This window comes from Pocillopora damicornis, chromosome 8, assembly GCF_964200805.1.
Source record: "Pocillopora damicornis chromosome 8, jaPocDami1.2, whole genome shotgun sequence".
NCBI classification, from domain to species: Eukaryota; Metazoa; Cnidaria; class Anthozoa; order Scleractinia; family Pocilloporidae; genus Pocillopora; species Pocillopora damicornis.
In genome coordinates this window covers 461,533-473,780 of record NC_142677.1, presented here as the reverse complement: position 1 = coordinate 473,780, position 12,248 = coordinate 461,533, and the positions used below count along the sequence as shown (strand labels likewise).

Genomic DNA, 12,248 nt, shown 5'->3' with positions numbered 1-12,248 from the left:
AGTACGTGCAGGAGTAATTTTATTGTCATATAAATGAAAGTATAGTGTACATTGGTCGAGTTTAATTTTCCCACGTGGTTCTAATCACAACATGGCGGACACAGAGAAGCGGTAAGTGCAAGCTCTGCTTCATTTAGAGAAAGATTTACCTCTAAGATCTAAAGGATGCTCTTTTTTTGGATTAACAGAAGGTTGTGTGACATGGATGCGGAGGAATTTATGATGCACGGCTTTGATTCAGACCTCAGTGACGACGAAGAAAGCTTGCCGGAGGATAACACATTAAGTCCTTTACCTGGAAAAGTTCCTCAAAATGGTGCTCGTTTACCCACAAAGTAATTTCTGGATGTTTTATTTTTAACTAGAGATAACTAGAAAATAACCCTGAGCCTCACGGTATACGTGAACGAGACGTTGCATGCATTATGAAGATTAAAGTGACTTAATTATGACGAGCTTAATTTGATAGCAGTACTCAAATCTCAACAGAAAATCTAAAAGTGCAGACCACAAGAAACAGTTGGAAAAATTACAAGAAAAGGATCCTGAGTTCTACAAGTTCTTGAAAGAAAATGATAAGGAGTTGTTGGAATTTAACGACTCAGATACTGGCTCAGAAATGGAAGGAAGTAATGATGGTGATGGTGATATGGATGAGGATTATGATGAGGAAAATGAAGAAGACAGCGATGATGATGATAAAGGAAGGAGTGAAGTAGGAAAACTTTGTGGTGTTATTGTCACTCTATTTGTAAATGATTTTCCTTCATCAAAGGCTTAGCACTGTACCATGGACTTCAATAAGGGTGTGCAAGTTGAATCCATGTACTTCATAACACCACATTTAATTTCTCTTGCACAATGTAGTGTAATTTATTGAAGTTTCTTATGATGAAACAGCCTTTGAATGTTTGAATGGACATGGCCCAAAGTGCCTCGAATCCAAAATGATCAAATATTCTAACACCCACATTAAATAAATGTAATAGTGATATACCATGCGTACTGCCCAGAGAGTTCTTTTAAACATGATGTAATTTTTTGCCACAGACAGAATGAAATAACCAAGTATCCTTGACCATAAACTCTGTCATGGAGAATAATGAGAATTATAATCTAAAGAACAAAATCATTTTAATTTCTGCTCTTTGAGATTCTTCTCCTTTTATATATATCAGTGTTAATTTTGAGATATATCGTCCAGCCTGACCTAACTCAGTTATTTAATTTTGACCCTTGAAGAGTGAAGCAAAGAGAGATGGATCTGATGACAGTGAAGAGGATGATGGCCTGGATGATAGAAATGAAGAAAATAAAGATGCGAATGAAGGCCAAAAAGTTTCTTTGGATATGATCAAAGGATGGAGAGCAGGACTAGAGGTACTTTTATTTAAAATTTGGAGCTGTGCTTTATTACAATTATTCATGGAATGCACTGTTCTGTCAGCACTACTCAACTAAAACTTAGTTGAAAGCTTTTTCAAAACAGGAAAATTTGTTTTTGACTTTGCTCATTTCTTTGCTTCCCATTTTACCCAAAATTCCTTTGAAAAAATGAAATGCCCTGTAGGAAATTAATAAAACAGTGTATGTGATAGAAGGTGTCAGTGGAGTTAACCCTGTAACTCCCAGATCAAATTTGTAATTCTCCTCACTGTCAACTAGAAAATTCTTATAATGTGAGTTCAGAGAATTTAGTATTGGATCAACTAATTATCCCCAAATTGATCTCGTTCTTAATTCTCATCACTTATCTGGTTGATGTTATATAGATATTGTAAGGAGAAATTCTGTCTTGGTCATTTGTGTGAGTTAAATGGTTAAGCATTAGCTGTAGAACAACAAAACTTTAGCTGTTAGGCATAACTTGACACATTTGAACTGTAAGTTGGAAAAAAAATTGCCCGTAAGAAAATTTCTTTTAATTATAAAGGAAAGAAATTAACCATTAGCCTGGAGAAGTCCAAAATTTTAACCTTTGATTGTAAGAGCCATCACCTCATTGAGATCCTCAAGATAATGGACACATTTGAACTGTAAGTTGGAAAAAAAATTGCCCGTAAGAAAATTTCTTTTAATTATAAAGGAAAGAAATTAACCATTAGCCTGGAGAAGTCCAAAATTTTAACCTTTGATCGTAAGAGCCATCACCTCATTGAGATCCTCAAGATAATGGATACCATTGATCCAAAGGTGACTAATCTCTAACTAGGCACTCAAAATACTTATGTTATTTTTTTATAAATGAATTGATGTACCTACGAAAAGTGAACTGCTACTAAATTTACTGTTATTTATGTTTTAATTAAGCTGTGTTGCTTGCTTCCAGAAAAATTCACTTCATGCTCTGAAAAAATCTTTGCAAGCATTCCGTTCTGCTGTACACGGGGCCCTTGGTACTGTTGATGACAGCAAAACACAGACACCCTTGAAATTCAAAGTAGAGGGAGATACAGGTAAAAAAGTTTCTTATGACAATTGCATAATTAATTTTCAGAGGCTAAGGGCTGAGTTTTACCAACCTAGTGACTTATTAGTGTTACATCTTAATTGGCTTGGTTTTTGTTATGCACACATAGCACTAAAGATACCATTCTTGATGGGATTATAGTCCAAAACAGGGGCCTTTTTCCTTTGTTAATACTACAGCTCTCTGCAGGGTCAGATCAGAGTGTAAATTCAATATGACCATGTGTGTATTTTCATTAATTTCTTTTCCAGTGTTCAATGCCATTGTTCAGCTTTGTTTGAAACATACTTACTCAGTACTGTTCCACCATGTTGGAGGGACACACAACAGACATGGAAAGAGGTTTGTAAAAGGCTGTCAGTCAAGCTACTTGCCAGCTAGCCAGTCAGGTTGTCAGTCAATAAGTCAGTCATTCAGTCAGTCAGTTAGTCATTCAAATAGATTGAGACAGTTAGCAAGTCAGTCAGTCAGTCTGCTAGTCAGTCAGCTCGTCAGCTAATCATTCAAATAATCACTCAGTTAGTTTGTCGGTCAGCAAGTCAGTCAGTCAGTCAGTCAGTCAGTTACTGGGTCATTCAGTCAGTCAGTAGGCTAGTCATTCAAATCGTTTGTGAGTCAGTGAGTCAGTTAGCAAGTTAATCAGCCAGTCAGTTAATCATTCAAATAGTCGCTCAATTAGTTAATCAGCAAGTCAGTAAGTCAGTCATTCAGTCAGTCAGTTATTGGGTCAGTCAGTCAGTTATTCATGCAGTCAGTTATTGGGTCAGTCAGTCAGTCAGTCAGTCAGTTGGTTATTGGATCAGTCAGTCAATCAACTCAGTCAACTGATAAGACCACTACTAGCCAAATGACACCTTCCAAGAGAGAGTTTTTTTTCCAATCTCTGGTTTTTACACTGCAGAGTTCTACCCTCTTCACACACAAAGTGGTCTCAAGTGAAGACACCTTTAAAGCACTATCTTAGTGATGTCCTACAGGTAAGTAAACTCATCATTCAATGATAATCTCAGGAATCACATTGTAGTGTTCTCATAAACATTTTTCAACATAGTCATGTTTTTTCCTGACAGTTGTTGCGGACCCTCACAGAGCCATCCATGTTGTGTGTAATTCTGCGACATGCACAGCAATTAACGCCATATTATGCCTGCTTTCCCAAAGTGGCCAAGGCTTTTATTAAGGTAAAACTGCAGTCATGGCAGTGCAGTTTTTTGTCTCCGACTTGTAATAGTTATTACAATTAAATCAGTTAGTCATGGACGTAATTGTTATGAAGAGTGCCAGTTGTTTTGTCTGAAACTTTTATTACGACAATTGCTATTCAAACCAGTGTGTTTTTATCGAGAGTGCCTCAACTTGCCGGCAAGAAAAGAAATGCTCGCACTGAATTGACAGTCATGAGGGTCCTCTCCCAATCTAAAAATCAAACGAACTTGTCATGCATTACCTTATAAAAGTACTTCACATTGTGCATGTGTGAGGCTCGTTGCATATTGTATTCAGTTATGACTTTTTTTGACAAGTGTAATTTGGGGCATTTTTTACTTAAATTGCGTAAGTTTTTACTTTTCAACACCGATAAACTGCGATGGCCAAACCTTTTAGAAAGTTAATTGTCTGTGGCATTTGGGAGGCATGAGCGAATTCCGATCACAACTCTAACTGATATCGGGAATAAGCTCTCTAGAGCGTATTAAAGCAAAACCAAGATTGATTTGGAAACTCACTTGAAAACTGCTCTAAACTTCTCTATTTCAGCGTCTTGTTAGGATGTGGAGTGGCGGTGAAGAACACGTCAGAGTCCTTGCTTTTCTAGGGATCAGAAATGTTTCCACCATGATGCCTGCTGCACTTCTGGAGTTTACTGTTAAGGTTCGTTTGTTTATTAGATCAATTCTACGTAATATGTTCTGATTTTAATCACACACTTAAGGATACGGTAAACCTTCGCGAAAAATATTGTTGACGAGCTATTTAAAGCGTGAGCACCATACACTATGTAGAGATTGAAAGGTAACGAAATGTGCATCTGGCAAAATTGTTCCGTTTCAGCTTGACCCAATCGTAAACCGACTGGCTCGCGACAATTCAAAACGGACGATGTTTCTTTGAGCAAATTAATTGGGTGTCAAATCTCACCGCACAAATGAACTTTCTGCATAAATTTAAACCTGAGGCTTTGGTTTTCAAATCGTTTGGGGATTCTTCGATATTCTTATTGGGTATCGAGTTTACTTATGATAACTTTACTGATACGCATTATGTCGGAAGCCATTCCGGATATCATTTACGAAAAACGGATATCCCTCTCACGGTTTCCTTGGTTGGTGTCATGGAAGTTTTCTCCCCATTTCACGAACAGAACGTTATGAGTTGTTAACATTTTAATTGATGCCTCTGTTTATTGCTAAAAAGTAGTAGTAGAATAGAAATAGTTCTTTCACTAAATGTACTTAGCCTGATGCAAAGATCTGTGCTTTAATCTTTCAGCAACTGTACATGAATTTTGTGAAGAATGCAAAGTTTATGTCGCCAAAGACCAAGCCCGTCATCGCGTTTATGCAGAACTCGCTTGTGGAGATATTTAGTTTGGATGAACATCTTAGTTATCAGTATGGATTTGTGTATATCAGGCAGCTTGCCATTCATCTTAGGAATGCCATTCTGCAGAAGAAGAAGGTACAAAATTATGTCTTTCCTTCTTTTGAATCTCTAAGCTCGTGGTGATAATTTTCAATGTGCTGGTGATAAAGTTTTGTAGAGCCGAACGGACTGAAATGTTAGGAATTCAGTACACGATTAGTCTCGGTGCGAATCAGAGATAAATACACGTGATTCGATGGTTTAAGACAATCGAGTCACTCTCTGCTGACAAAACAACATCCGAACGCCCGCTGCTTGCACAAGCCACCATACCAATTCTGCTGTGGAATCCGTGTTGCGCAATATTTCTGTTCCACCGCTTACGTGCCCTTTAAAGCCGATCTTTTATGCTTTGTTGATTACTTTTTATCCCGTATCCCATAGGATTCATACCAGTCAGTATATAATTGGCAGTATATTCACTGTCTTCATCTTTGGTGTCGTGTTATAAGTGAAGTGAAGGGCAGCGGAGTGCTCCAACCACTTATTTATCCTTTGGTTCAAACAATCATCGGAGCTATCAAGTAAGCAGCTGAGTAATATATTTTTATATTTTCCGTTCTTCACGTTGTTTGTAGTCTTCGCCGTTCTGCGTCGTTGTCATAGTTCGATTGCCGCTCAAAAATGAAACATTTTGGCGGGTTTCTGCGAGAATAGACACTCAAGGCGAGATCGAATTTACCTGATTGACATTGTCATTCAGATAAACACGGTACAAAGCTGGTTCTACAAGTATTTCCTGAAGTTGAGCGGTTGGCCTATGTTTTCGTGGGAGTTTTACCAGTATTTGCTGTCAACATCCAACATCTTATGTTATAGCTAGGCCCTAGGACGATCTCCACCGGTTGTCGCTCCAGGATCGGTCCCGCGTGCGGTCTACAAAAAAAGTGCTCCCACGCCACTTTTATTGAACGCTGTGATTGGTTGGTAATTGGATGTGTGTCTAGGGGCGGAAGAGCTTAAACGATAGTGTGGGTACAGGTGTTACATTTTCCACGCTTCTCCCTTCGCGCGTGACTCGCACTTCGCGCTCGCCTCGCGCTTGCCTCCGTTCGCTGAAAACGCCAAAAAATTAACATTGGTTCTGCAGGCTACCCATTTTAGACACTAGCTTCTGATTACCATTGTTTGGACACTAATGTCCAATTTTAGACGTAGTGTCTGATTACTATTTTTTGAACACTAATGTCCGATTTTGGACCCTAGTGTCTGATTTAGGACACTGAAGTCTTTTTTTTGTCAGACTCTAATGTCCAATGACCATTTTTAGACAATGGCTAGCGTCTGAGTTTAGGCACCCTTGTCCATTATGTGGAGCCCTGCAAAGCGATCGGAAGGAAAGAGTTTAATAAATTTATCGTGGTATTGTAACAGGTACTGTTCACTAGTGACTTCAGCATCAGTGTTTTATTTATATCCTGTTTTTTTGTAGGCTCATTCCTGCGGCAAGATTTTATCCTCTGAGATTTCACTGTGTTCGTTCCTTGAACCTTCTATCACAGGCCACAGACACTTACATACCGGTTGCACCATTTTTATTAGAGGTAAGTCTAAAGTTATACAGAGAAGGTGCCAGAGATGTTGCATTTGTGTCATTAGCAGCCGCAACGCATGAGGTTTATGAAAAATAAAAGAAGGAAAAAGAAAGAAGAGAAAGAAGGAAAAAAATTAATGGACAAGCTTACCTGAAAAGGGCAGTGAAACCATGTGCATGTACTTGTTAGAACTTTCAGTGATAAGAGAGGACCTTTTCAAATTTAGTAGACTGGTATCTTTTTCACCAAGATGATTATTAGCTCTCTCAGATACAGTAATAACCCGCGTATAAGAACCTGAATTTTTCAATTTAGCCTAAATAGGTTCTTATATAAATGGTACTTAAAGGAAATTTAGCCTAAACAGGTTCTTAAATAGGTTCTTAAATTTGCATATGTATTTCATCGGAATATATTGTATATATATTGCAAATACAGTATCATCTCATAATAAATCATTTATAATGTACCATGTAGAGCAATGCCTATAGGCAGTTCAGTGCAGATACAGTAAAACTATATGTTCTTAACAAAACATAACAGTTTAATCAGTTAGTTATTAGTTTCTGCCAAGACACTTTTACAGCAACCCCACTGATAAGAACCTAACTGAAAAATTTTAGGCTAAATAGGTTCTTATGTAGAGGGGGCTTAAAATGAGAATTTTAGCCTAACAGGTTCTTAAAATCCAGGTTCTTATACGCGGGTTATTACTGTAGTTGAAACAAATATTTGGCCTTTCTTTGATACATGTCTATCTCGGTACTCTATAAATCAAATCAGTTAGATGCGACATCCTGTGACAGGATGTTAGACTAGAGGGAAGTCATTACAACTGCTAAAGATTTGCTTATCATCAATGTTGTTTTTAGTTGATGTTGTCGCTATTTTTCCCCCCGTAGCCTCTTACACCCTAGCGTTAGTATTCATATTCTTTACACTTTTCTCTTTACGTTTCTTATGTTACTGACAAGGAGAATTTGTTTAGCAATCGGGAGCTTCTTAAATTGGTGATCAATTCCTTTGTTCTCGTAATACATTTGATTCAAGGGTGACACTGTATGGAGAAACTAGAAGCCAAACACTTGTAGCGGTTAAAGCGTTAATTACACCGATGTAACCTTTTTTTTAAATAAAGGGGATAAGTTTCTAAAAAAACTGGGGTTGCGTCGGTGGAAGAGTATAACAGGGTAATTTAATATTATCAACTGAGTTGATAACATAAATTGGCCACCGTGAACTGAGAGTGATAAGCTAACCTTCCTTTGGTTTGTGTTAGATCTTAGAGTCAGTCGAATTCAACAAGAAAGTCAAAATGTCTACAGCAAAGCCAACAGAGTTTTCTTGTATACTGAAAGTTTCTAAACAGCAGTTGGGTACCAAGCCTTATCAGGTATTGTTAGACAAGAATAATTTGACCACCTTGACTGTCATAACTGTCACAAGAGCTGCGCTCCTTTGTCACAGTTTGTGCATCTTTAACAATCTTAGGTCTTCATTTGCAATATATTTTCTTCACCTCGTCCTGAGCCAAACCTATTCTTTGTTGCTGTCTCCTGTAAGCTAAGGTGGCTTTACACCAGATAAACTTAGATGAAATATCAGATATTACTTCATAAATAAGAATGTAATTCTTCCAGTTGAAGTAAAAATTCTACGTCCCATAATGGGCCTACGCATCATACCAACACTTTGCAGCGAAGAAAAGAAAAATATTTTTGGGTGGAGGGAAAACCAGCGTTTAAACGTTACGTTTTGTATAAAGAGAGACCCTTTCGTCTATATCCCTGTTCGTTTATATCCTGCTCCTGTCCTCTGAGATCAAAGTCCACTCCAGTGCAGGTAGCCCCAAGGATTTTGACAGGTTTCCGTGACATTCCGTTGTGAATAATTTTCTTCTGAGTTGATAATGATAAAGCAAATAGATGGGAAAAAGGAAAGCAAACAAAAACTATATAGGATCATGACTATAGCTCTACTGTACACGATTCGAATTGGAAATAGTTTTAGTGTTAACGTTCAGCAACATCCGTTGAAGGAAAATCAATGGGTAACTTCCAAGTTTTAATTAGCCATGATTCAGCCCTCAAAATGACAGGCGACTTACAAATGTTATTTGCTTTTTCTGGTACCATTTAGTAGGGTTTTATGTTAATTGAAGTTAGAGTTGATAAAAGATGAAAATTTAGTTAAAAACAAAACGTTATTCGGAAGCGCTCCACTTTTGTTTCTAGTGTTGGAAAATTCAAAGTTTTGAAAAGAGAAAGGTTTCATAATTTGAGAGGAAGCCATAAGTTTTATATTTAATTCAGGCCGAATCACTGGCGAAAATTAGCCAAAAAAAATTAGACTTAAGCTACAAAAAAGAACAGAGACCAGCAAATGCCATATTGGCTGGAGAGCAGAATCTTTTACAAGCCGTCTCCCTGTCCATGTTAAGTCAATACGCCTTGATCTTACTGTGTACGTTAGCCCACTGAGAATATAATTGCAATTCAGTGTCGGTCTGTTATTCACCTGTTCTTTCTCCAAAGAGATTCATATTGAAGAAGAAACATCTAGATTATTTCGCTTCATCTAAGTGGGCCCTCCAAATGCTTGAGGAAATAACACCATTTCTTACAATAAATAGGTGTAGAACGGCTTCGTAACGAATTCTTTTGCTAATTTCGGTAACCTTCTGACATAGAATTCAACTGTATAAAATTACGTTCTGTGAGTCGTTCAGTAATGTCTCCGAAGAAAGAGATTATGAAGAAGCCTAGCCAAGGCTAAGTTTCACAGCAGGCCTTTCCGGGGATTTCTAAAGCTATTGTCACACTTGGTGCTTTTTCTCTTCAAACAGAGGCTCCGTCAGTCAAAATAAATATTCCCCCTTAGTAATTGATGAATTCTGTGTTTTATTTGCTTTTACATCCTAATAAGTTGTTAAGTATCCCGTATCCAGCCAACACGCGCTGAATTCGTCAATGATGGTCCGATTTAAATTCCGCTTTAAAGTTCGTTCAAATTAGACTGTTTACAACGATGAACGCAATCACATTTGACAACGCAACAACGAGCCCTTCACCATCTTCAGGGTTAAACATTTACGCTCAGCTGAGCCCTACCTTTTATCTGTGCCTAGTCATTTACGATGCGATCATCGCCCTGGCGACTTCTCTGGGAAATTTTCTCCTGCTCGTTGTAATCTACCGCGATCCTCTCCGTTGCCTGAGAACTCCGACAACCTCTCTGATCGCAAATCTCGGGGTGGCTGATTTCTTTGTTGGAGCTTTTCTGGGATTCGGTCGCACGGTGGAAATGTATTTCCTCTACAAAGGACACCAAGAACCTCAGTATCTAAATACTTTCCAATATTTCATAGGAGCACTGGCTATGTTTGCGGCAGTTTGTTCCATAATGGCGATGTCTTGGGATCGTTTTGTAGCAGTAACAGACCCCATTAATTACAAGAACAGAATAACAGTAAAGAAAGTGAAGTTGTACATTCTATTAATTTGGCTAAATGCGTTATTTTTGGCCGTTTTACCCGCCGCTGGTGTCAGAAAACTTGACTTTCTCTTCGCATACTGTTACTCACATATGTTTGTTCCTGCAATCGTCTTAACAATCGCCTATGTTGTGGCTTTCAAGACTTTATCTAAAAAGCTTGGACAGTTTAAACGGAGAGGTTTTACAGAAAACCCACCGACCGAAACGCATAGAAATTACCACCACGAGAAAAAGCTGGTTTTTGCCATCTTTCTTGTTTTAGTCGCGTTTTATATGTGTTTTGCCCCGTTCTTTGTGAAAGTACATTTGTGGTTTTTCTGTTCACAGTGCGATAGTTCTCCCGCGTTTTTAACATATCACTTCATATCGAATGATATCCTTTCCCTGTCTGCACTAATCGACCCTTTAATCTATGCCTGCCGATTGCAAAGTTTCCGAAAAACTTTTTTTAGAGTGCTGGGTTTCAGAAGAAATGCTATTAATGAGAGCGCATAGGCCAAACAAAGAATTATTTTGTAAGCTTTTAGTCTACCTAGGCAGCTATCAAAGTGAACTGTAGTCTCTGTCATTTTTGACGGAGAAATCGTATGTTCTAGTTCAAGTATTGGTAAGCAAAGAATTTCTCAAAAAAAAAAAAATCTGCACTCAGATAATTAACATTCTTTTATTTAAATTCTCTTCAAATTGCAATACTTTGGTAAATCGATTTTCGTTTTGTTTTTCTAATATGTGGAACAAATTTATTAGATAGCCTTATACACTAAATACAGAAGGAAGACCGATTGAATTACACTCGGTTCGTATCTTATATAATTCATCTCCTTGTAACTTGTTTTCAAAATTTAATGATAAGTTTTATTCCTCCTCTGTTGTTATTTTTCATTTTGCAGAAGTTGTTAACGCAATATCGGACAAAATTAACTACAAGTCATGGAAATGAGCGACTGTCGTGATACAGATGAAACATTAGCTTTTAAAGAGAATCGGACGACAAAAAATTAACATATCAATGTGAATATTTACTTTCAAAAAGGCGATAGATGAAGGATATTTAATCAGTCGACTTCTCTTTTGTTTGTTGCAGAATCTTCGATTGTTCACAGATTTTATTACTCGACCTTTCATATCTTAAATGTTTTTCACCTAAATCGGTAATACTGCTTCCAGTTACTCCCAATTCCCGAGACGAACAACTTTTTTCGTCAATACTTTGGCAATCGTTTCGATACGAAAGATGAATTTCCTAGAAAAAAACAAGTTTCTAAGGTAATCCCGAGTAAAATTTCTTTCAGGGAATTAATATCCTAGCCCTTATTTACAACCACCAGCAAGATTTAATTACTACAGTTACAATAATTCCCACAGACTCGTAAATATCGAAGAAAAATTGCCTTTACCTTACTTGTTCGTGGTACAATAGGATTAAAAAAAATGAAAGCAAATGATTCGGTATATCTCAAATTGAAGTGCGCTCGCATTAGTCGGCGTTTTTTCGACAAAAATATATTCTGACAAGTTTACCCTCGGTAAGTTTACCAAATATAATGGCCTTTAAAAGTACAGTAGAAGCTGATGAAAAATAACTACCAAAGGGAAAAAGATAATTATAGATGTTTTTGTTGGAAGGAAACCTAGGTTCTTTATGAACTAAGTCTTACTACATTATGCCTTTGTCTAAAAATGATTACAACATCATAATAACTAAGATAGCTCTGATTGAGGACACAAATAGGAGGCCTGGGAATGAGGCGAAGGACTCTGTTCAAGTCTCGTTACCACGTTAAGGCCAAACGGAAAATGTGACTAGCGGTCATAGCGATTGCGATATTACAGTGCTTCTTGGGATTTCTGATCGCCACGATCCCCTATTGATGAAGCTTGATATCCGTTTGATCTTGTAAACAGGTGCAATTGCAACAATTTTTTTTTTAAAGAAATTTTTCTTTCTAATCGTTTCCAATCGCCGATATCAACACGATCGCAGCGTAGAGAGATCGCTAAGGACTCTGCTTACATTTTTCAGAAGTCATTAAGTTTAAATTATGCCGAAATGTGCAGTTTAAATGCTGTAGGCGAGGAGAAAGGTTAATGTGAAGGAGATAGGA

The 12,248-nt window shown here is 37.5% G+C and overlaps 2 protein-coding genes across 2 annotated transcripts in view; both read left to right on the top strand.

Moving 5' to 3' along the window:
* Positions 1-29: 29 nt before the first annotated feature.
* Positions 30-12,248, top strand: part of LOC113680659 (nucleolar complex protein 2 homolog) — a 17,084-nt gene continuing 4,865 nt past the window's right edge. Inside the window, exons 1-13 of the mRNA XM_027197688.2 lie at positions 30-111; positions 189-335; positions 490-715; positions 1,243-1,380; positions 2,330-2,456; positions 2,722-2,812; positions 3,372-3,447; positions 3,541-3,651; positions 4,229-4,342; positions 4,961-5,149; positions 5,498-5,637; positions 6,546-6,657; positions 7,928-8,041. Coding sequence (XP_027053489.2) covers positions 92-111; positions 189-335; positions 490-715; positions 1,243-1,380; positions 2,330-2,456; positions 2,722-2,812; positions 3,372-3,447; positions 3,541-3,651; positions 4,229-4,342; positions 4,961-5,149; positions 5,498-5,637; positions 6,546-6,657; positions 7,928-8,041 — 1,605 coding nt within the window. The 5' untranslated portion in view covers positions 30-91. The remainder of the gene's footprint in view (positions 112-188; positions 336-489; positions 716-1,242; positions 1,381-2,329; positions 2,457-2,721; positions 2,813-3,371; positions 3,448-3,540; positions 3,652-4,228; positions 4,343-4,960; positions 5,150-5,497; positions 5,638-6,545; positions 6,658-7,927; positions 8,042-12,248) is intronic.
* Positions 9,594-10,930, top strand: LOC113680663 (adenosine receptor A3-like). The gene has a single exon (XM_027197695.2). The coding sequence runs from the start codon at positions 9,676-9,678 to the stop codon at positions 10,636-10,638; it is 963 nt and encodes a 320-aa protein (XP_027053496.2). The 5' UTR covers positions 9,594-9,675; the 3' UTR covers positions 10,639-10,930.

Excerpts from the sequence above, each read along its gene's own strand:
- LOC113680663 (XM_027197695.2), top strand. The coding sequence starts at position 9,676 with ATGAACGCAATCACATTTGACAACGCAACAACGAGCCCTTCACCATCT.